Source organism: Schistocerca nitens, chromosome 5 (genome assembly GCF_023898315.1).
Source record: "Schistocerca nitens isolate TAMUIC-IGC-003100 chromosome 5, iqSchNite1.1, whole genome shotgun sequence".
Taxonomy (NCBI): Eukaryota; Metazoa; Arthropoda; class Insecta; order Orthoptera; family Acrididae; genus Schistocerca; species Schistocerca nitens.
The window spans coordinates 94,855,785-94,882,041 of record NC_064618.1 but is presented as its reverse complement, the minus strand read 5'-3'; the positions used below and the strand labels follow the sequence as shown (position 1 = coordinate 94,882,041).

The 26,257-nt window shown below is 38.9% G+C and overlaps 1 protein-coding gene across 2 annotated transcripts in view; it reads right to left on the bottom strand.

The window, feature by feature from the left end:
- LOC126259562 (kinesin-associated protein 3) overlaps positions 1-26,257 on the bottom strand; it is a 212,163-nt gene that overhangs the window by 85,323 nt on the left and 100,583 nt on the right. For both annotated transcript variants that reach the window (XM_049956458.1, XM_049956459.1), the window contains exons 9-11: positions 22,542-22,642; positions 20,693-20,911; positions 15,634-15,799 (exon numbers count right to left, since the gene is read on the bottom strand). In XM_049956458.1, coding sequence (XP_049812415.1) covers positions 15,634-15,799; positions 20,693-20,911; positions 22,542-22,642 — 486 coding nt within the window. The remainder of the gene's footprint in view (positions 1-15,633; positions 15,800-20,692; positions 20,912-22,541; positions 22,643-26,257) is intronic.

Below are 26,257 nucleotides of genomic sequence, written 5' to 3'. Positions count from 1 at the left end.
CAAAACTTTGTCAATCTTGGGGATTTTGTGTTCTTTTACATCTGGCACGTTTTTTCCTCTGCGATCTGACCGGTTTTGTGTACCATGAGGGACCAGTACCATTACTTATTAATTTATGTGGTATATATCTCTCAACTGCCATCGATACTATCTCTCTGAAATCATTCCATATCTTTTCTATGCTTACATGATCAGACCGGAAGGAGTGAAGACTGTCTCTTAAAAAGGCGTTAAGAGCATTTTCATCAGCTTTTTAAAATAGATTTACCTTATGTTTCTTTTCGATGGTTGTAGTAGGTGTTATGATAGCAGCAACTGCATTGTGCTCGCTAATCCCTGCATTCGTCACGATACTCCCTTTTTGTCCAGGATTATTTCTTGCTAAGAGGTCAATTATGCTTTCACAAACATTTACGCTTTGAGTGGGCTCATGAACTAATTGTTCAAAATAATTTTCTACAAAACCATTCAGTACAATTTTGGATGACATTTTATGCCTACTGCTGGCTTTACACATGTAATTTTTCCAGCATATTGAGGGTAGATTGAAGTCACCACTGACTATAATTGTAATAGTGCGGTACCTATTTGAAATGAGACTCAAGTTTTCTTTGAAATGTTTAGCAACTATATCTTCTGAGAGTCTGGGTGGAGCCGGCCGGGGTGGCCGTGCAGTTCTAGGCGCTACAGTCTGGAGCCGCGTGACCACTACGGTCGCAGGGTCGAATCCTGCCTCGGGCATGGATGTGTGTGATGTCCTTAGGTTAGTTAGGTTTAAGTAGTTCTAAGTTCTAGGGGACTGATGACCTCAGCAGTTAAGTCCCATAGTGCTCAGAGCCATTTGAACCATTTTTAGTCTGGGTGGGGTCAGTAAAACAACCCAATTAATAGTTTAGTCCAAATGTCAAGTATAACCTCTACCCATACTATTTCGCAGGAACTATCTGCTTCACTTTCACTACAAGGTAAACTACTTCTGACAGCAGTAAATACTCCACCACCAACTGTATTTAATCTATCCTTTCTGAACACTTAGATCATTTGAAAAAATTTCGGCTGAACTTATTTCTGACTTTGGCCAGCTTTCTGTATCTATAACTATTTGAGCTTCAGTGCTTTCTATTGGGGCTTGGCGCTCTGGTTCTTTCTCAGCACAGCTACAACAATTTACAACTACAATACCGATTGTTTCTGCAACTACCTTACTGTGTTTTCCCTGCCCCCTTTTAGACGGACACCCTGTCTGTGGTTTCCTGAGACTCTCTAACCTATAAACTGCCCAGTCCTCTCCACATGGCCCCTGCTACCCACGTAGCCACTTCCTGTGTGTAGTGGACTCCTGACCTATTAAGCAGAACCTGGAAACCTACCACTTGATGGCACAAGTCAAGGAATCTGCAGTGTACACAGTCACAGAACTGCCTGAGCCTCTGATTCAGACCCTCCACTTGATGCTGCACCAGAAGACCACAATTCGTTCTATTGATGATGCTGCAGATGGTGAGCTCCACTTATTCTTGCAAGTAAGACTGGCAGTCTTTACCATTTCCACTAGCCACCCAAAATCAGATAAAATCTCCTCCGATCAAAAGTGGCACACGTCAATGGTACTGACATGAGCCACCACCTGCAGTTGGCTGCACCCTGTACTCGTCATGGAATCTGGAAGCACCCTTTCCACATCCGGAATGACTTCCCCTGTATGCACACAGAGCTCACACTGGCTTCCTTCCCCTCCTTGGCAGCCACGTTCCTAAGGGGCCCCATTACGTGCCTAACATTGGAGCTTCCAACTACCCTCTGTGAATGCCCAGACCTTGGGTGCCAAGAAGCTTCCTCTGGAACAGGGTGGACAACTGCATCCGGCTTAGAGACTTTTTCAGTCACAGATAACACCCAAAACCTGTTCATCAAATGAACCAGGGAGGCCCTAAGATTGGTCCCTCGGAAAGTCTTTCGCTGCCTGCCAGACTTTGGAATGATCGCCCACTTGACCACGGGTGAGGGGTCAACCTCAGTGCAGGCACTACCTGGGATGGCCACAGCAGTGGACTGATCGGGGGACACGTGGGAGGTGCTCGATGTCCTTTCCATCCCTATGTCCGACCTCTCACAGTGATGCCCCTGGGTAGCAACTTCAAGTTGCCTGGAGCTGTGAGAGAATGGTCACTAACTCAGCTCCCATCTGTACACAGCAGTCACAGTTCCTATCCATTACCGAAGTCATTCCTGTTTGAAGCTCATAAAAAATATGTAACAAACGAATGGTGTACTCAGCTTATTAGCATCAGGAATTCGAAGTGCTCTCTCACTGATGGTCTAACTGACACTGAGCTACACTATCCAAAACAAACGAAAGCCTGTACAATTTGAGGGTCGATAACAATGACAGTACTGTATGCTACACTGTTATTAAAATAAATGGCTGTGCCTAGTAGGCACTCAAACACGCAAGAAATTACAAAAATAAACTAGTAACTACCCAGGTATCTGTAAATAAGTGACCCCTGTTGAAAGCTTATAAAAAAAATATAACAAACGAACGGTGTACTCGCATTATTAGCAGCACGAACATGAGGTGCTCTGTCACTGATGGTCTGTACAACACTCAAGCAGGGAAGTGGGAGGGGTAGAGGGAATAGGTGGAGGAAGAGGAAACAGTGCTGCCTTGCTGAGCATGCAGAGACAAGGGGTGGCAGACAAGACTACTTGGTACAGCATCAGAAGGTTGTGGGGGAGAAAAAAAAAATATGGGAGTGGAAAGGAGAGGAGCAGAGAATGAGAAAAGATAATGATGTGCATTGGCAGACAACAGAGCAGAATGAAGGTGAGAAGATACAAGTTGAGAGTAGGTGATAGGACAGAGAGGGCCAGAACTGGGTATGATTCTGGGAGTGGAGAATGTGTTGTAAGGATAACTTACATCTGCAAAGAGCTCGTACATGATATGCCTGCTTTCACAAGTGACCTGGCCTCTGATGGCAGTAGGATAAGCCTGTGACAGGTCTGGAGTAGGAAGTGCTGAATGGGTTCATTGGGTAGGTCTTGCACCAGGTCTTCCAGAGTGGTATGATCCGTCTGGCAAGGAGTTTGGTTTGGGAGTGGCATAGGGATGGACTAGGAAGAGAAGGTATACAAACAAATCCATGACACAGCCACACGCACTCACCCAGCACCCTTGTATGCCGACCCTCTTATGGGCTGTCTAGAGGAAACCTTCCTCGTCTCCCAAAACCACAAACCTCTAATCTGGTTTGGATTCATTGATGCTATCTTCATGATTTGGACTCATGACTAGGGCACCATATCCTCATTCCTTCCAAACCTCAACATCTTCTCTCGCATCCACTTCACTTGGTCCTTTTCAATCCAACGTGCCACCTTCTTAGATGTTGACTTCCTCCTCTCTGAAGGCTCAATCCACACCTCTGTCCACATTAAACCTATGTGCCATCAACAGTACATGCATTATGACAGCTGCTAACCCTTCTACGCTAAAAAATCCCTCCCATACATCCTAGCCATTCAGGGAGAGCATACCTGCACTGATGGCAGCTCCCTTGCCCAGTAAGCTGAAAGTCTCACAAAGACCACTGTGTGGGGTAGCTGCACAGTCTGAAGCACCTTGTTGACATGGTTCACACCGCTCCCCCCGTCAGAGGTTCAAGTCATCCCTCAGGCATGAGAGAGAGAGAGAGAGAGAGAGAGAGAGAGAGAGAGAGAGAGAGAGTGTGTGTGTGTGTGTGTGTGTGTGTGTGTGTTGGCCTTAGTGTAAGTTAGTTTAAGTTAAAGTAGTGTGTACGCTTAGGGACCAAAGACCCCAGCAGATAAGAAGCAGTGCTCTATTTTATCACCCAGTACCACCCCGGACTGGAACAACTGGGTACAAGATGACTTGGACAGGATTTGTGATTGGTGTAAAGAATGGCAGCTAACTTTAAATATAGATAAATGTAAATTAATGCAGATGAATAGGAAAAAGAATCCTGTAATGTTTGAATACTCCATTACTAGTGTAGTGCTTGACACAGTCACGTCGATTAAATATTTGGGCGTAACATTGCATAGCGATATGAAGTGGGACAAGCAAGTAATAGCATGTGTGGGGAAGGTGGATAGTCGTCTTCGGTTCTTTGGTAGAATTTTGGGAAGATGTGGTTCATCTGTAAAGGAGACCGCTTATAAAACACTAATACGACCTATTCTTGAGTGCTGCTGGAGCATTTGGGATCCCTGTCAGGTCAGATTGAGGGAGAACAGAAGCAATTCAGAGGCGGGCTGCTAGATTTGTTACTGGTAGGTTTGATCATCACGCGAGTGTTACGGAAATGCTTCAGGAACTCAGGTGGGAGTCTCTAGAGGAAAGGAGGCGTTCTTTTCGTGAATCGCTACTGAGGAAATTTAGAGAACCAGCATTTGAGGCTGACTGCAGTACAATTTTACTGCTGCCCACTTACATTTCGCGGAAAGACCACAAAGATAAGATAAGAGAGATTAGGGCTCGTACACAGGCATATAGGCAGTCATTTTTCTCTCCTCCTGTTTGGGAGTGGAACAGGGAGAGAAGATGCTAGCTGCGGTACGAGGTACCCTCCGCCATGCACCGTATGGTGGACTGCGAAGTATGTATACATATGTAGATGTAGAACTTAACCACATCGTTCACCAGTGCTTTATCTATCATCTTGTCCTGATATGAGGGACATCCTACCCGCCTCTCCTAAAGTGGTGTTCTGTTGCCCACCAACCTTCACAACATCCTAGTCCATCCCTGTGCACTTCAAATTCCAACCACTTGCCACAAGAATCATATGCCTGTGGAAGACCTAGGTCCAAGACCTGCCCAATTCACTTCTTATTCCAGTCCTGTCACAGGCTTATCCTACCCCATTAGAAGCCGGGCCACCTGTGAAAGCAGGCACATCATGTACCAGCTCTGCTGCAATCACTGATTACCTTTCTATACTGGTGTAACTAACAACCAGCTATCCACCAAGACAAATGACCACCACCAAACTGTGGCCAAGAGAAAGTGGACCATCCTGTTGCACAGAAGGGAACTAGCATGTCAAGCTTGATTTCAATGGCTGCTTCACATCTGGTTCCTCCACTCCACCATCAGCTTTTCCAAACATTCTCCCCTCCCAAAATCATACCATCCTCAACCTACGGTAACCTACTGTCCCCACACACTCCACCCAACAGTTTTGACCCTCTCTGTCCTATCACTTGCTCCAAACTCGCGTCCCATCGTCATCTCTCTGTCAATGCACCCACCGATCTTTTCCCTTTCGCTGTTCCCCTCCTTTCCACTCCCTTTTTTCCTTTCACTTCCCTCCCTCCCCCACAGCCTCTTGACACTGTACCAGGTAGCCTCTTGTACCTGCATGCTCTGCCAGGCAGCACTGTTTCCTCTTCCCCCACCTGTACCCAGCTATCCCTTCCTCTTCTCCACTCCACTACGGGTTGTTGCTCCCATTCAAAGCATTTCAGTTTCAGTCTGGCCTGAGCAGCCAGAGATAGTGGTCATGTGTGTGTGACATATGCTTACTTGCATGAATGTGTGTGTGGTTTTCTTTTCTGATGAAGGCTTTGGCTGAAAACTTAATGAACTCCACACGTCATCTTTACAGTGAGTGGCAATATATCCTTTCCATAATAGTTGATATTCCAACTTGGACTTCCCGTTATTTAGATACACAATTAAATCAGTTTCACCCTCTAATTTGATGGCATGCTAGTAACTTCTGAAACTTATCCCATTCCATTCCAGCCACCTGGTATTATTTCCAATTGAGAAACAGTTTGGGTTGCAAAGTTATTTAATTTCAGTAATGTGTTTCAATCTTTTGGGCCATCGTCAGATAATCTACAAAACAAGAAAACAATCCATTAAGAATAAAAAGAAGGAGGGGCATCATTTTACTAAACTGAACTCCATCCGAACAGGCCTCGGAAAGCCCAATGGTACCGACCGGCCACCGTGTCATCCTCAGCCCACAGGCGTCAGTGGATGCAGATATGGAGGGTGTATGTGATCAGCACACCACTCTCCCAGTTGTATGTCAGTTTACGAGACTCAGGGCACAGACCGGGGGCATCATTTTACCTTGGACAATTATGTGAGTCTATAAGATAAAATATATATTAAAACTTATGTAAAAGGTAACTGAATGTAAAACACATTCATTATAGAGTCATACACAATGAGAGGTTGTTCTGCTTAAAAGAAAGAAGTTATAAAAATAAGCCACCCCACATGTGAAAGGGATAGGAAAATTTCAAAAACTGCAAATTACCTTAAGCACATCAATAAACACCAACATGGCAGCACAGCGCAGACTATACTTCCGGAAGTATAACTGCAGTATCAGCTGTGCAGAGAACAACAGATCTATTTAGCACTCAAAAAAATATGACTATGACAGAGTTATTGTGGCAAAAGATAACAAGACGGAACTATAAACCAGCGATAAGGTGCGTACATGAATATAAAATTATGTAACACAAATAGATTAAAATAAATATAGGCAAAACACAGGAAGTAGGTAACATAATATAAGTATACAAATTTCATAAAACCAAATATCTCATCCCATCTGGCAAGTCTCTCCTGACCCGGGATTCTGGATGACTTTTCCACACTCTACCTCTTTTCCTAAACCTCTCCACTTCCTTTCACTTCACCCCTCTTCCTTCCCCTTCATTCCTTTTGCTGAAAAAAAGGATCCATTGGCTCCAAAAGCTTGCACAAGTAAAACCGTTTTTTGTGTGTGTTTTCTCCTGCTGCCACTTGGTGAGTAGATTTTTTTCTAGCAATTACATCATGTTGTCAAAAATTGATTATTTACATGATATCCATATACAAGCAAAAGAAAAAGGTAGAGTGATGCCAGCATGTACATAGTGAATCAAGTATGTCATAAAAGCCCATAATTCACAGTACATTGGCTAAAATGTGAAGTGCATGTACAACACACATATTCAATAACCAGCAAATCCAAAGATCCAGGCATCAGAATTAGAACTCATAGGAAATATTGCATTTCAAAAACCAAGACCTAATCTTAGATGTCAAAAATTAAGACATATAGAAAGCTTAAAAATAAAATATGTCAAATACAATGAAATAAATTGCCTAAAGAGCACCAGAACAATCATTCTCTCTAACTTCTCTCACACCAAAAGTGCAATATTTAAATAATCCCATTGTGTGAGACATCATCAAACAGAAACCAAAAAATATCATTGCATCAAAATTGTAAAAACTGCTAGCATTATTAATCATTTGATCGTTCAGCCAATTATCCTCATACACAAACAGGTGTTTAACAGTTTCTAATTCCTTGAGCAGATTCAACTTTTCCCCCTTACAAGGAAGGTGTACTATTCTCAAGTTTTCCATTATGAGAGACTGGTGACCACTTGACTCAAGACAGTCAGCAACAGCAGAGTGCTGTTTAATCTAGCCTGTCTTAGTTCACAAATTCTTACTGAACCCAGTCTCAAAACACTCTGCCAGTCTGTCCTAAATACACCATTTCAGAGTCACTGCATTCCAATTGATATTCTGTGGGAGCCCTCATCATGAATATAACTCTGCTGAATTTTATTACTGGTAGTGACGACAACATGCATCCCCTGCTTTCGAAAAAGCTTCCCTGATCATAGAGAGATTCTTCAGAAATGGGATTCTCATGGATTTGGATTTCAGAACCAATGAGGCAGGAAGACCTTTACACTCAATTACTGATGTTTTTTCTTTATATAATTTATCATCTATTGCAGTATTGCAGGAATTGCTTACAGGTGCATTTCAAGTTACCTAATTATTTTTCTGTTGAAGATGGGCTTAGCAGTATCTCGCCATTAAGGTGCTCCATAGATTTGGAAAACACTCAGTTTATAATGGTGAGGATTGCAGGAGGAGACATGAATTATAGTCACTAACCATGGATTTACAATAGATGCCAGATTGAATCCTACCCCCATCTAGGTGCAGCTGCAGATCTAAAGAATAAGGTATCCTGTAGTGGTCCATCACTTCATCAGTAAATACCATGTTCGGGTGCAAAGCATTAAATTCTTCAGCCAGTAAAAGAATGTCAGACACAGGGCCACTGAAGTCACTCATGTTGTCATCTGCATAACGATGATAGAAGAGGACCTGATGAGAAAAAGTATCATTCTAGATAAGATATTTACTCTCTAAATTATTGATAAAAATGTCTGTGAGATACTCTGATAACAATTGCCCATGGCCAAACCATCGTTCTGCTTATAATACTGATGACTAAATGAGAAGTAGTTGTAAGACATAAGTAGCCTAAATAAGGTGATTACTTCTACTATCTCATCTGAGCTCATCTAACAATATTTTTTTTTTTTTAAATTCTTGTATAATAAGGATCATCTTATCCAAAGGAACATATGTATACAAGTTTTTAATACCCAGAAAGACTAAACTACAATCAGGTGAGAAAGAATTGTCATTTAAAAGTTGAACCAACTCCTTTCTATTAGAACCTGCAAAACATTCCTCACAGATGAATGTTTTTCATAACAACAATATTTATTTGGAAATAAGCTTCACCTGGGTTCCCTGTACTGTTAATTATTGGACACATCAGGAAGCCAGCCTTCTACATTTACATCTGTATGGATATGTTGCAAATCACATTTAAGTACCTGGCAGCGTGTTTATCGAACCACCTTCACTATAATTCTCTATTATTCCATTCTTGAACAATGTGGGTAAAAAATGAACACTGATATCTTTCTGTGTGATATCTGATTTCCCTTATTTCATTATGATTATCATTTCTCCCTATGTAGGTCAGCGTCAACAAATTATTTTTGTATTTGCAGAAGAAAGTTGGTGATTGAAATTTCATAAGAAGATTCCGTCACAACAAAAAACATCTTTGTTTTAATGGTTTCCAACCCAAATCCTGTATCATGTCTGTGACACTCTCTCCTCTATTTCATGATAATACAAAACATGCTGCTCTTCTTTGAACTTTCTCAATGTACTCCAATAATCCTATCTGGTAAGGATCCCAGACCATGCAGCAGTATTCCAAAAGAGGATGGACAAGCATAGTGTGGGCAGTCTCTTTAGACATCTGTTACTTTTTCTAACAAGGGAACGTCCCCAACGCACCCCCTTCAGATTTAGTTATAAGGTGGCACAGTGGATAGGCCTTGAAAAACTGAACACAGATCAATCGAGAAAACAGGAAGAAGTTGTAAGGAACTATGAAAAAAATAGCAAAATATGCGAACTGAGTAGTCCATGTGCAAGATAGGCAACATCAAGGATAGTGTGACCCCATGAACGCCGTGGTCCCGTGGTTAGCGTGAGCAGCTGCGGAACGGGAGGTCCTTGGTTCAAGTCTTTCCTCGAGTGAAAAGTTTATTTTTTTATTTTCAGACAATTATTATCTGTCGGTCTGTGTCAATTATCAAAGTTGAGGCACTCACGCATAATCAACTTCGCTCTCCAAAATTCCAGGACATGTTCAGATTTGCTTGGACATATGCAAGATTTGACAGTCAACACACGGAAAAATTTAAAATGTTAAAAACATATGTTTTGACAGAGTGCAGGGAAAACTGTGTGACTGTGAAACTGTTGCATTCATTTGTTGCACTTTATGTGACAAAATCTTATGTTTTCATCACTTTTTTGGGAGTGATTATCACATCTTTTGCGAAAATGAAGAAAGTAAACTTTTCACTCGAGGGAAGACTTGAACCAAGGACCTCCCGTTCCACAGCTGCTCACGCTAACCACGGGACCATGGCGCTCCTGTGCTGATACTCTCCTTGATGTTGCCTATCTTGCGCATGGACTCCTCAGTTTGCACATTTTGCTTATTTTTTTCATAGTTCTAAACAACTTCTTCCTGTTTTCTTGATTGATCTGTGTTCAGTTTTTCAAGGCCTATCCACTGTGCCAACTTATAACTAAATCTGAGGTGGGTGCGATGGGGACGTTCCCTTGTAAATGTTCTGCCAATAAAACATGTTCTTTGGTTTGCCTTCCCCCCTACATTTTCTATGTGTTCTTTCCAATTTAAATCGTTCATAATTGTAATTCCTAAAAATTTAGTTTAATTTATGGCCTTTTCATTAGACTGATTTATCGTGTGGCTAAAGTTTAATGTGGATTCCTTTTAGCACTCATGTCATGACCTCTCACTTTTCATTATTTAGAGTCAATTGTCCATTTTTGCACCATTCAGATATCTTTTCTAAATTGTTTTGCAATTTGTTTTCATCTTCTGATGAGCTTACTAGACAATAAATGATAGCATCAACTGCAAACAACCTAAGACAGCTGCTCAGATTAGCTCCTAAACTGTTTATATAGACAAGGAACAGCAGGGGGTCTATAACACTACCTTGGCGAATGCTGGAAATTACTTCTGTTTTACTTGATGACTTTCTACCAATTACTATGAACTGTGACCTCTCTGACAGGAAATCACGAATCCAGTCACATAACTGGGATGATATTCCATAAGCACGCAATTTCACTACAAGCCGCTTGTGTGGTACAATTTCAAAAGCTTTTTGGAAATATAGAAATAGGGAATCAATTTGAAATCCCTTGTGTGGTACAATTTCAAAGGCCTTTTGGAAATATAGAAATAGGGAATCAATTTGAAATCCCTTGTAAATAATACTCAATGTTTCGTGTGTGTAAAGAACTATAGTTGTGTTTCACAAGAATGATGTTTTCTAAATCTTTGTTGACTGTGTGTCAATAAACCATTCTCTTTGAGGTAATTCATAATGTTGAACACAATATACGTTCCCAAAATCCTACTGGATATTGACGTTAATGATATGGGCCTGTAATTACTCCTACTAACTTTCTAGAATATTGGTGTGACCTGTGCAACTTTCCAATCTTTGGGTACGGATCTTTCATCGAGCGAGTGGTTGAATATGACTGTTGAGTATGAAGCTATTGCATCAGTATGCTCTGGAAGAAACCTAACTGATATATAGTCTGGATCAGAATACTTGCTTTTACTAAGTGTTTTAAGTTGCTTCACTACCCCAAGTATATCAACTTCTCAGTTACTCATATTGGCAGCTGTTCTTGGTTCAAATTCTGGAATTTTTACTTGTATTCTTTGGTGAAGGAATTTCAAAAGGCTGTGTTTGGTAACACAGCTTTAACAGCCCTGTTATCGATAGTATATTCATTGGTATCACGCAGAGAAGGCACTGACTGTGTCTTTCTGCTAGTATACTTTACATATGACCAGAATCTCTTTGGATTTTCTGCCAGGTTTTAAGACAAAGTTTCGTCGTGGAAACTATTAAAGCATCTCACATTGATGTCCGTGCTCAATTTTGAGCTTCTGTAAAAGATCAGCAATCTTGGAGATTTTGCATTTCTTTAAATTTGAAATACTTTGTTTCTGCAACAGTATTCTGACTCGTTTTGTGTACCAAGAAGGATCAGCTCTGTCAATCGTTAATTTATTTGGTATAAATCTCTCAATTTCTGTCGATACTATTTCTTTGAATGCAATCATATCTGGTCTACACTTACCACTACATTGTTAATTTGGAAGGAGAGGAGATTCTCTCTCAGGAATGTGTCAAGTGAATTTTTATCTGCTTTTTTGAATAGGTATATTTTCGTTTATTTCTGGAGCATCTGGGAGTCACAATATTCAGCCTCACTATGACAACCCTGTGTTCACTTATCCCTGTATCCGTTTTGATGCTTGTTATTAGCTCAGGACTATTTGTTGCTAAGAGCTCAAGTGTGTTTTCACAACTGTTTACTATTCGCATGGGCTCATGAACTAACTACTCAAAATAATTTTCAGAGAATGCATTTAGCACCATTTCGGATGATGTTTTATGTGTACCTCTGGGTTTAAACATGTATTTTCACTAACATCGCTAGGGTAAATTACAGTCATCACCAACTATAACTGTATGAGTCAGGTACGTGTTTGAAATTAAACTCAAGTTTTCTTTGAACCATTTGGCAGTTATATCATCTGAGTTGAGAGGTCAGTAAAACGATCCAATTATTATTTTATTCCAGTTGCCAAGAATGACCCCATACTAACTCACAGGAACTATCTGCTTCAATTTCGCAATAAGATAAATTACTTCAAACAGCAACAAACACACCACTACCAACTGTGTTTAGCCTATCCTTTTGGAACATCATTAGGTTCTTGGAAAAATTTTGGCTGAACTTATCTCCTGCTTTAGCCAGCTTTCAGTGTCTATAAATATTTGAGCATCAGTGATTTCTATTAGTGCTTGGAGCTCTGGTACTTGCCCAATACAGCTACGACAATCTACAACTGTTATACCAATGGTTCCTGTATCTACATTCCTATTTTTGACATGCACCTTTTGAGACTCGAGCCCATTTTGTATTTCATGGAGACCCTCTAACCTAAAAAACCACTCAGCCCCAGCTACTCTGGTAGCCACCTCCTGCGTGAAGTGGACAGCTGACCTATTCACTGGAGTATTACAAGTCTTCATTTTGGCGTGAAACGTTGGTGTATCGCAGGACACATCACTTTCATTTTACAAACAAGGTCAAGATACAGAATATAAGACAGACTGAATATTTTAGCTTTTAGAGCATACCTTTCTGCAGTGAAAATATTGCATAAGGATGTCTTGGATGAAATTATGAGAGTTATGAATCATATTGTTGACAGTTGATCACTTAGATACATGAAAATAAATTGCAGAAGTTAAGGAAAGTTTATTGTTGTCCAATTTACAGGTACCATAAGGAAGTATATGCATATTTTCCCTTTGCTGAGCATGTGGTAAATTTGGCAGAGTTGGATTTCAGTATGCATCTGTGGTGCTTACTAAATAAAGGTCTTAACATAACATCCAATGATGGCTAGATGATAGGATGGTTACGTCTTTGGTGGCAGATTTAAAAACTGCACTTGATGCGACCACATGCAGCAAGTCAGAAAAACTTAGAGAGATGTATAGCACCAGTGACCTTACTGAAAATGCTACGCATAAAAGTCTAATAATAAAGACCTGGTGCTTTTTAAATTCTATAAACAAAAAACTGAGGTCAGAAGAAGCATTAGCTGTTCTTGCTAAGGGCAATACATTGGACATCATTTATAGGATGTATAATATTGCGAAGACTTCGTGATTTTTTGAGAACAACATCCAACAAATAGATTATGAATCTACTGAAATCTGTACAAAAGAGCTAAAACCTATACAGACAGCTGCTCCAGTATTTTTTGCCCTAACCATGTTCCAAACTGAAAGTGATGTACACTAAGACGCCAATCTTCAGGCCCAAATTAAGGTTCATAACACTGGTTTCCCAATACTTCTGATAATTAATGGTATAGGGAAACCACATGTAACTGCAATTACATGTTGTTGTTATAATGCAAAAAGTTCGTCTGTTAGGAAAATTTTGCGATTTGTAGTAGAAAGCAGTTGGATCAAGTTTTAAGTGACAAAACTTTCCCACCTGGATGCAGCTTGCTCTCTCTGGATATTAAAAACTTGTATACAAATGTTCCTTTGGATAAGACGGTCCTTATTATAGAGAATTTCTTTTTAAATATCGTTGTATGAGCTCAGATCAGAAATTAGAAGTAATTGCCTTACTTAGGCTATGCAGATCTTCCAACTACTCCTCTTTCAGTGATCAGTATTATACGCAGAATGATAGTTTGGCCATGGGCAACTGCTTAACATCATGTTTCACAGACACTTCTGTCAATAACTTAGAGTCTAAGTATTCTAGTCAGGATGCTAGTCTTTCTCATCAGGCCTTCTATCACCGTTGTGTAGCCAATAACACTATTGTCTTCAATGTCCGTGTGTCTGACATTCCATTACTAGGAAAATAATTTAATGCTTTACACCCAAACATGGTATTTACTCGTGAAGCTGTGGACCACAACAGAACACTTAATTATTTAGACTTGCAGCTTCAGCTTGATGGGGATAGAATTTAATCTGCAATCTACCATAAATCTATGACTGGCGACTCTATGATTCACACTGCCTCCTACCATCCTCATCAGTACAAACCGAGGAATGATCTGGCTTGGTTAAAAACACTACAGCATTGAAACTTAAAATCATAAGTGTGCCACTTTCTGTCACAGTGGAAAATCAGACTTCGTCAAGATAAAACAAGCAGGTTCTATGCAATAATTATCTCAATGAGATGGCTACAATGGTGGCTGAACTAGTCACAACCAATCCAGCTAATTCTGATAACAAAAGCTCACCACTTGAGCCATGAGATGAGCAATTAAAACATAATGCAGACATTAAAATGAAGAAGCACACTACAATGAATTTCAATTATCATCACTTATTATTCAAGAAGACTTAAATGGACAACATGTCCATATAGACACAATCAAAAAGGTATAAGATCAGCTAACAAAGGGAGAATGAAACAAGCAACAAAAAAAAAAAAAAAAAAAAAAAAAAAAAAATACAGTGAGTCTCCGTTTTACTCATGGACATAAAAATTAAATCAGTGTTATTACAGTTTAGTCAAAACACTATACGAGTTCTTTTCTCACCATAAAAGTATTTTTTCTGTTCAATAAAACAGCACAGTCTCTTCAAGATAAGTTATACAGGCTACAAAAGAAAAAAATCATTATGATGCTTCACACAGTGCATGCACTTTAAATTTTAGCAAATGTACTGTGCATTACTTGGCTTTTGTGACACACTTTATTTGCCATGTATCATGCTATCACCATTTTACCTTTTCTTTAGCTTGTATACGGGCACCTAATATACATTTGGCTTTACATACTTTGATTGCTTCTGTTATGTTACCTACTTCTTACACTTTGCATATAAGCCTTTTAATCTATTTGTTTTACATAGTTTTAGATTCATGTATGCATCTTATCGCTAGTTATCTCCTGCCACACCAGTACTGCGTGTGCTTTCTAGTCTATCATAACCACATTTGTATGAATGCTAAACAGACCTATTGTGCCATGCACAACTGACACTGAATTTATACTTTCATAAATGTGGTCCTATACTTTGCTGCCATCATGGCATCTGCTGGTTTGCTTAAGGTAACATATGTTTTTTTGAAATTTTCCCGTCTTCCATACGCAGGGTGGCTTACTGTCATAATTTATTTCTCTTAATTAGGTTCACCTCTCATTCTGTATGACTCTATGAGGGATGGATATTGTAGCCAGTAACTTTTGCATAAATTTTAATCTTAATGGATTGTTTTCTTGTTTTATGGACAATATGATGATGCCCCAACAGACCAAAACATGTTACTGAAATTAAATAACTTTGCAACCAAGACCATTCTTTCAATTTGAAACTAGTAACTTTCTTTTATAAACAGCTCAGTATAAAATGTACTACAGCATTTAGCTTTGCTGTCCTTATGCTAAAAATCCTCCAGCTGCATGTGCACAAAAATTAAATTTATAATTAGCCATTATTTCCACACTAGGTCCTTTGGTCTTTTAATGACTATAACAGTACTTTAAAATCTCAATGATATTTTGCATCAGTGACTACTCAAATTTTGGTAAAAAGTCTCTACACAGTATGAGCTCAAAAATAAAGTGTTTGCATGCTAACCTGGTACCATTATATTGCTGACCCATGGGATAAGGTTAAATCGTTGCATTAGTTGTGAGAAATCTAAATCAGGTATAGTCATGTTTCCCAGAACACCAACACATTCTACAACAAAATCCTCATTTGTACACTGGATAACTGCCTGAGCAATATCACCGACGAACTCCTGAGAAAGAGACAGAATTTAAAAACAATGTTAGCAACTAACAAAAACAAATATATGAATAGTTGCATGATATAAACAAGTGAACCAATTACGAGGGTATTATTAACATAGAATATATAAGAATAACAATGATTTTCCTACCCTGTACAAAAATCATTGAACACTAGAATGATACATAAGCACTACAGCAGAAGGTTTCAAAACCCTGTTTCATTAAACACAAAGTGAATAAAGATCTGCATACAGAAGACAGGGGCAAAATAGCTATCACATAACACTGGCAATAGAAACCTACATATGTAACACAAGCTACTGTAGAGTGCACACACAGGAGTGCCAATACAGGACCAGCAAAACTCCTTACCAAAATTGGAAGATTTGTATTAACAATGGAAGCAAACACTAAAACATGCGTGAATATCATCAGAGGTTTGTAAGCACAAAGATACAGATTTTGTTCAAAAACATGATCTAGATCATGACGGTGCTTTGAATATCATTAGCATTGAAGAAGATAAGCACTTTGAGTTTGCAAAACTAAAAATCTCTTACAGTACTTGTCCCCTGAATATGTTGCTTTGACTTTCTTTGACTCTAATTTGTCTCCAGAATTGAAGATGAAACTATTAAATGCATTTACTGCCAGAAGCAGAGCCATTAGGCATAGAAATTAAAAGAGTTCAAGGCAGGAATCAATCAAATCCAATAAATTATCAGCAGTGGAAATGATTCATTTGTTTCTTATAAAATCAGACTATTTTTTGTGTATTTGATGTAAGTCTCAAGTACCTTAAGAGACATACTGTATGGTAGCATTAAAATTAATGTTTCATCAGTGTGCTATACCTAGTTTAAAAAGTAAAAGTTGTAAATGATATGGATGAGAGTGACCTTAAGTCCATAGAGAACTACAATAAATTCTAACAAAAAATGAGAAACAGGAGCAGTATGTGCTTCAAGTCCTATATCAGCCGCAGCTGTTGTTTCCAGGATATACAAAAGCAACTTTATCACAGAATAAGGACTGTTAAAATAAAATCTCTTTTTGTCATCATATGTGTCTCACAAACATTATACAGAACAGTGTTGCCCAACATACGACGGGTATTTAATAAGTAATGCAACACTTTTTTTCCTCTGCTGATTTCATTTGAAAAAATGTGGAATTTGTGGTGGGAAATCATGGAATATTCCCACTTTAGCCCCTATAGTTTCATGAAGTTTTGATAGGTGGCAGCACTATACATAGCCTTCAAAATGGCATCTTTAACTAAGGTGCTTTCCAAGCTGTCACTGAGGCTTTTTTGGCAGAAAAACAGATCATCATAGATATTCATAAGCACTTGCATAATATCTGTGGAAACCTGGTAGTGAACAAAAGAACAGTGAGGCATTGGGTGAGACAGCTATCATAATCACAACTAGGTCACACAAACCTGTCCAATTTCCTAGTCGGCCGTACACAGCTGTGACTCCTACAATGTCGGAATGTGCGGACATATTCTTTCCAGCTGATTCGCAGATCACAACCAAACACCTCACTGGTCAATTGGATGCCTCTTACAGTAGTGCTGACACACTCGTCCACCAGTTGAGATCGTCAAAGGTGTGTGCCCACTGTGTCCCTCACTGCCTAACAGAAGGTCAGAAAGAGCTATGAAGGACTGTCTGTGCAGAACTGCTTGCACATTACGAGGCTGATCATGACAATTTTTGTCAAACTTCATCACAGGCAATAAAACATAGGATCATCATTGTGAACTGGTAAAGAAATGACAATACATCGAGTGGCATCACATCACCTCTTCTCCGAATAAAAAGTTCAAAGCCACACCCTCAGCCAGTAGAGTCATGGCGATGGTCTTCTGGGACTCTGAAGGGGATATTCTGTTTGATGGTCTCCCTCAAAGGGCAATGATCAAGTCTGAAGTGTATTGTGCCACCTTCAGGAAACTGAACAAATGACGTCTGGATGTTCATTGCCACAAAAATGCAAACAAACTTCTCCTTTTCCATGACATCATAATACCTCACACAGATCTGCACACCAGAGAGGGGCTCACAAAATTTCATTGGACTCTTCTTCCACATCCACCCTACAGCCCGGATCTCGCACCTTCTGACATCCACCTGTTTGGTACAATGAAGGATGAACTTCATGGGAAGCAGCTTGGGATGATGGGGAGGTGGTTATTGATGCAGCATGATATTGGCTCTGATGTCAACCACTAAAGGGTGGTACCATGCGGGCATACACACCTTCCCTGTAAGATGGCATAAGGCCATCCATTGAATGGAGATTATATTGCAAGACAGGGTTTTGTAGGAAAAAAAGTGGGGAGTAATAAGGTCTATTGGAAACCTGAACAACATCAACCTGCTTTCAGAAAAAAATGTATTGAATTACTTATTGAATGCCTCTCGTGTTATTAAAGTTATTACAGCAGAGTTTAAGGAACACTACTTCCCCTTTTCCCACTGAGCCTAAATTACACACAACACATTTTCTCTTGAAATAGACACTTACTACAGGAAGTACAGAGAAAAATCAATCTTGAAGGATAAGAGACATCCTAATGTACATATGGCAGTGTAGGGCTAGATTTAGAAAGAGCAAAAACTGTCAAGAAGAAACAGGACATGGAAAAATTCATGTACAAGAAAGTAGGTCTCTCTCTCTCTATGTGTGTGTGTGTGTGTGTGTGTGTGTGTGTGTGTGTGTGTGTGTGCGCGCATGTGTGTGTGTTTGTAGAAATAATGTAAGACGCTACAGTAAACCCATACTTGCTTTTGAAAGTTACAAACACTGTTTAGATTCTTTCATTTTTTCAATATTTTTCATTTCTCTGTATCCTCACTCAAAAGATTAAAAGATACATTATGTGATAAAAAGTATCTGGACACCTGGCTGAAAATGACTTACAAGTTTGTGGCACCCTCCATCGGTAATGCTGGAATTCAATATGGTGTTGGCCCACCCTTAGCCTTGATGACACCTTCCACTCTCGCTGGCATATGTTCAATCAGGGGCTGGAAGGTTTCTTGGGGAATTGCAGCCCATTCTTCATGGAGTGTTGCACTGAGGAGAGGTACCGATGCCAGTCGGTGAGGCCTGGCATGAAGTCGGCATTCCAAAGCACCCCAAAGGTGTTCTATAGGATTCAGGTCAGGACTCTGTGCAGGCCAGTCCATTACAGGGATGTTATTGTCATGTAACCACTCCGACACAACTCATGCATTATAACCAGGTGTTTGATCGTGTTAAAAGATGCAATCGCCATCCCCGAATTGCTCTTCAATGGTGGGAAGCAAGAAGGTGCTTAAAACATCAATGTAGGCCTGTGCTGTGATAGTGCCATGCAAAACAACAAGAGGTGCAAGCCCCCTCCATGAAAAACACAACCATAGCATAACACCACTGCCTCCAAATTTTACTGTTGGCACTACACACGTTGGCAGATGACGTTCACTGGACATTCGCCATACCCACACCCTGTCATCAGACCGCCACATTGAGTACTGTGATTCGTCACTCCACACGTTTTTCAACAGTTCAATCATACAATGTTTACACTCCTTACACCAAGCAAGGTGTCATTTGGCACTTACTGGCACAATGTGTGGCTTGTGAGCAGCTGCTCAATCATGAAATCCAAGTTTTCTCACCTTCCGTCTAACTGTCATAGTACTTGCAGTGGATACTGATGCAGTTTATAATTCCTGTATGATGGTCTGGATAAATGTCTGTCTATTACACATTACGACCCTCTTCAACTGTCGGTGGTCAACAGGCGACGTCGGCCTGAATGCTTTTGTGCTGTACATGTCCCTACATGTTTCCACTTTACTATCATGTCGCAAACAGTGGACCTAGGAATGTTTAGGAGTGTGGAAATCTTGCATACAGACATGTGACACAAGTGACACCCAATCATCTGACAACATTCGAAGTCTGTGAGTTCCACAGAGTGCCCCAGTTTGCTCTCTCACAATGTCTAATGACTACTGAGGTCACTGATATCAAGTATCTGGCAGCACAATACACCTAATATGAAACATATGTTTCTGGGGGTGTCCAGATACTTCTGATCACATAGTATCTGTGTATGTCTCAGCAGTCTTCCGTAATGTAACAAATACAACCAACTCTACGAAGCACTGCTACTTGCTGAAAAGTTCATATCTCACACAAAGATGGATTATTTCCTCTTAGGTAAGCTGATCTCCCAGAATTTCCCTGTTATTTATTCTAATCTCATATTAGAGAGGAAAAAGGAATAAAACATGATAACAGGATAAACAGACTTAGTTTCTTTATGTGTGTTTAAATGTATAAATATGGTGCACAAATTATAAGGTAAAGTGTTTACAAATCCCTTTTAACATTAATTTAACATAAAATATCATTATAGACAATAGTTGTAGGTTCCCCATCAAGAATGAATTCTTGAATGAAACCACTCTTGTGGGAGCAACATACCATGATACATGGGAGACAACTGGTAACTTCCAATGCACTCCACACTGCTTAACAGATGCACCTGGTGATGTATTGATCACAATAAAGAATGCAAGTCTCATTGGAAACTGAAATCTCTTAAAGGTAAAAGGAAGATCTGACAGAATGAGTGTATCTCTGGAATGAAGACTGTTTCAAAACATGTCTGCATCCACTTTGCAGTGGTTGCAGAATATAGACATAGTTGTAGATCAAGATGTCTTGCCCCCAATATTCTGCCAGAAGGTAAGTGATATATCTACTAAATCAAAACTCATACTTACATTCCACAATTATACTTTGCATGCCCACTTCTTTCCTATAATAAACCCCCATACAATACATATCAACAGCATGGAAATAAGAGTCACAATAAACAAGTAACAATTACTTACTACAAAGTTTTGTTTTGTTTCTTCATGCTGTGCTATATTACGTATCATTTTCATAAGAAGTGAGTCCTGATTGCGAAATGCTCGTGACATAAGAGCTTGCAAGCGATTATTTTCAATCATCATTTGAGCATTTCTCTTGTTGATAGCTAAATTGATGCAAAGTGCAATCAATTCTAAATGAAGTTCATCTTCTGGACTTTCGAGAAGCATGGTCATGACCTGTAAAGACAGTTTATAACATTAATTCCTTCAATCATACCTTTGTAAAAAAAAACAAAATAACAAAATATTAACAGTTGACCTAAAATTTCCCAATATTCAAAATAAAATACCAAGAGTCCCCACTGAGTGATAACCATGTTGTATTTATCAATGAAACCAAGTTACTTGGGGTTTCCATAATTGGCACACTCACATGGCAATATCACATCAACATAACCAGTACCAAACAGAGTAAAGTATGTATCATCATAACATAAATAAGAAATGTAATAGTGGTACCCTGTCAATGTACTATGCTCTCTTTCATTTTATGCCTAATTATGGAATTATTATTTGTGGCGAAAGTGCACAGCCCGTGTAGTTGTTTACACTCCGAAAGAAAGCAGGCAGAACAATATGGTTCAAACAGCAATAAAAAAATCAGCAAATTGGCACCACTGTGAAGCAAGGTTAAGAGATGCACTAATGCTGGTTTCCCACTTAATGAAACTCCAACGTTGTTAAATGTATAGGAATAAAAGTATATAATCATTTCCCAGTCCCAATAAAGGACACCAAAGAATTAAATGATTTCACAGTAAATTTAAGGTAATTTCTAATAAAGCACTAGTTTCAAAGCCCACACAGAACTCTCCGACACCTGTACCTACAGCCCCTATGGCCGCAATCCCGTCCCATAGGTCCAAAAGGACCTCCAGCATCCCAAAATGTGATCCCTGAATCCATCTCCCTTTTCACAACAGCAACCTTCCTATACTCCTGTCTTTCACCTGCTCCCAAACCAACCCAAAGGTCTCCCCACTGGTCCTGCCATTGTGGCTACGCACAACATTCCCACAGAATGAACCTCTGCCTTTGTTGACCAATGCCACCAAACTATTGTCTGTAACTTCCAATCCTACTTTCAAGACACTGCTCACTTCCTTTACTGCCATTCCACAATCATGTCCTGTAACCACCAGACTTCTTGATGGTCACTGCAGGTGCAATGTCCTTAATACACTAACAACCCCCATACCCATGACTACCTTTCCCAACAGCCTCCTGATACGAAACCCACCACCTCTTTCCTAATCCTCCTAGCTAACCCACATCCTGACACACAATTATTTGACTTTCAGAGGCTAAATATATAAATGAATTTGTGGTACCGTCATGGGCATTTGCATGGTACCATTCTATGCCAACTTATTTATGGGCCAGTTGGATGACTCCTTTCTAACCAGTCAACATCTAAAACCCATTGTCTGGTTCAGTTTCATTTTCATGATATGGACTCGTGGCAGGAACAACCTTTACTCTTTCATCCATAACCTCAGCACCTACTCCCAAATCCATTTCACTTGGTCTTTCAACTCGATGAGTCACCTTCCTAGATGTGAATCTACACCTTTCAGATGCGTCCATAAATACATCTGTTTAAATCAAATGCACCAACTATCGACAGTACCTCCACTTTTACAGCTTCACCCATTCCATCTCAAAATGTCTCTTCCTTACAGCCTCACCACAGTAGTGTAGATTGCTTCATTCAACTGTGTCTTCCCCCATGCAAGATGGAACTATATCTACACCTCATAACCATACAATATTTGACAGGTATATCAACTATTCAGTGCTAACTTACCATTGGAATGCAATCTGTATATGTGAACATAGATTTGCATTTGTCATCCATACTCAAGTGGTACAGAATTCTCAGTACAATGACTTCATGTCTCTGCTCACCTGTAATTTTAGAGGAAGCTTGTCTGTACAATACATTTAACAGGAAAATCTCCAGAAAAGCTATTAAATAAGGCTACAGTTTTAAAATTATAAACTCATTCCAATACAGACAACAGAAAGAATAAAAAAAAAAAAAACAGCAAATTTTGAGATCTTTTACAAACTGAGATATCCAAATACCACAGATGATGACCTAGCTGCTTTTGAGTAACTTTAATGCTCAAATAGGTACAAAAACAAATTTAAATAGTATGGTATCACACAGCCAGCAAAAGAAGCAACACAGATGGTATGAGACTGATCAGTTTTTGCCAACATTATCACCTGCAACTAATGTAGACCTTCTTCAGGAAGCCCCCCCCCCCCCCTCCCTTCCAAGCAAAGCCACAGGATGGATACCTCTCTAAATCATATATTGGAAGAATTTCAGATAGATAATTTACCCATTTCTCAAAATGGCACTTAGGAAATTATGAATGTGAAAGTAATAAGGAATGGTGAATGTGATTCTGATTACTACATCTCCTAAATTAAGGTTATTGTTCTACCTAATAAAATACAACAAAAATCACAAAAACTAATAAAATGTGATACAGATAGACTTACAATTAGAAAAGAATCAATTCAAAAATACCAAGATGAAATTAAAATGGCTAAACATGGTAACTGGCCAGAATTACCTAAAGGAATTAATAATGCTGCACAGAAAACATTTGAGTCAATCAGAAATAACTATAAAATATGGTGGAATGAAATACATGAAGAATCTTTAACATAGAGGGCCAAAACATGGGAAAACTGGAAACTGTCAAGATAAATTGAAATTGGACACTATGATCAATTTAAACAGTGAAAAGAGGAAATTTGCAAAAATTAAGAAAAACTTTTCAAACAATAACATCCGTGATTTTTATCACACATTAACAGGCAGATTAAAGAGATACCAAACCCTAAATGTGTGTTTCATAAATGAAAATGGCAGACTTGGTTTAAGCAACTCTAAAAATAGCAAAATATTTTGACTAGCTTTTGATTGTCCAGAACCCATAAGCTCGAATTCCCAAACACTCATGATAATTTAAAAGTAAATTTACCTACAACTTTCAAAGAAATTGATGATGTAATTAAAACATTAAAAAACCAAAAGTGAGCGGAAAAGTTTCTATTACAGCGGAATGTTTGAAATAGTTTCTCCCAAAAATAAAAAAAATAGCTATAATTAGTCTTCGAAGAAATCTGGAAAACAAAAAAATCCCAGGAGAGACAAAGGGAGCTGTGATACATCCATTACATAAGAAAGGTAAGAAACAAAACATTACCAACTGCAGTGGCATTTCTGTGCTACGAGCAGCAAATAAAATATGGGCAGTCACTTAGGTGACTATCAAGGGGGTTTTAGGAAGAGCAGATCATGCTCTGAACAAATATTTAATACGAAGTCAATCATTCACCACAGATAACTGAATCTGAAAGATAGTCGAGTAATGTTTGTTGATTTCAAAGAGGACTTTGACCCTGCTAACAGACAAATTATAGATGAAATAACTCAAAGATTTGATGTAAAGTCTAAAGTAGCACATCTAATTCATGAAACACTTACAGACACAGTGAAATTTATGGGATAAATATCTCAGTCCTTCTAAATAACAAGATGTCTATGGCAAGGTATTGGCCTCTCCCCAATTCTTTTTCATTGTGTTTAAAAAGGTGAAAATTTGGTCTCAAAAAACTGAATGAATTTAAGAAACTTAGTTTCTACAGAGAATCATATAACTCTCTTGGAAAATGCTTTTCCGAGATTGATGTCTGAAATACTCCTCTGTGATACTGACAAGAGGAAGATTGAGTCAATAATTAAATCACTAAAGACTAAGGACTCTCATGGATATAATGGAGTGCTCAGCAGATTATTAAAGTACTGTGCTGCTCATGTTAGCCCTGTACTTAGCCATATTTGTAATTTTTCCTTTAAGAACGGTCAGTGTTTTGAACAATTAAAGTAGTCAGTAATAAAGCCACTTTATAAAAATGGACAAAGGGGTAATGTAGACAATTTTAGACCTATTTCTATGCCATCAGTTTTTGCTAAAGTATTGAAAAGGCTGTGTATCTAAGGATAATCGATCATTTTAAATCACATAATTTTCTATCAAATATACATTTCGGCTTTAGAAGTGGCTTAACAACTAAAAATGCTATATTCTCTTTTCTCTGTAACATACCAGATGGATTAAACGAAAGGTTTAGAATGCTAGGCTATTTTTTGATTCAACTAAGCTGTTTGTGTCGATAACAAAATATTGCTCCAGAAGTTGGACCATTATGGAATACGGGGAGTAGCACACAATTGGTTAACCTCTTACTTTAACAACAGACAGCAAAATGTCATTATTCACAGTGTTGAGAATGACTGTGACACGGGGTCTGAGTGGGGCACAGTCAAAGGGGGATGCCCCAGGGATCAGTGTTGGGGTCACTCCTGTTCCTTATTTATGCCCTCTAGTATTATGAGTAATTCTAAAACATTTCTGTTTGCTGATGACACTGGTTTGGTAGTAAAGGTTTTGACATTGGTTCTGTTTCAAACAGTGCAGTTCATGACATAAGTTCATGGCTTGTAGAAAATAAACTAATATTAAATCACAGTAAGACTCAGTTTTTACAGTTTCTAACAAACACCTCAACAAAACCTGATGTTTAAATTTCACAGAGTGGGCATATGATTATTGAAACTGAACAGTTCAAATTCCTAGGTGTTAAGATAGGCAGTAAACTGTCATGGAAAGCCCACAGTCAGGATCTTGTTCAAAGACTTGATGGTGCAATTTTTACTATTCGAACTGTATCTGAAGTAAGTGATCATTCAACATGAAAATTAGTCTACTTTGCTTATTTTCATTCACTTATGTCATACTGTATTTTATTTTGTGGTAACTCTTCCCATTCTCAAAGGATATTTTTGGCTCAGAATTGGGCAGTTTGGGAAATAGCAGGTGTAAGTTTGTGAACCTCTTGTCGACCCCTGTTCTCTAGTCTGGGTATTCTGACATTGACCTCTCAATATAGATATCCTTTACTGTTATTTATTGTTAACAATATCAGCTTATCCCCAAGAATTGGCAGCTTTCACTCTTGTGCAGAAAGGTGTTCAGTATACTGCTGCAGCCATTTTCAATAAGCTACAACAAGAATCCAAAAATCTTTGCAGTAATCCACAAGCTTTCAAATCTAAACTGAAGCGTTTCCTCATGGGTCACTCCTTCTATTCTGTCGAGGAGTCCCTTGAAAAATTAAACTGTTAATTGTGTTAAATGTTGTTAAGTGTGTTTACTTAAACTTATGGTTTGACTTTTTTTTATTCTTAAACATTTTATTTTATCTGTTATTCCTTTATGATGTAATTTCATGTACTGACATTCTTTGAACTTGGAGATTTGCTCCTCAATTTGGTTCAACAAACTAGATGTGTAAATAAAAAATAAAAATAAATTTAGTGATAAGGTTGGGAAGAGGAAACAAAAATAATGGACTAAACTGCCTTGCTTTTACACATACCTTTAACATACATCTGCTGTAACACAAATTAATCTTTTACAAGTAATAGCCAGCAAGACA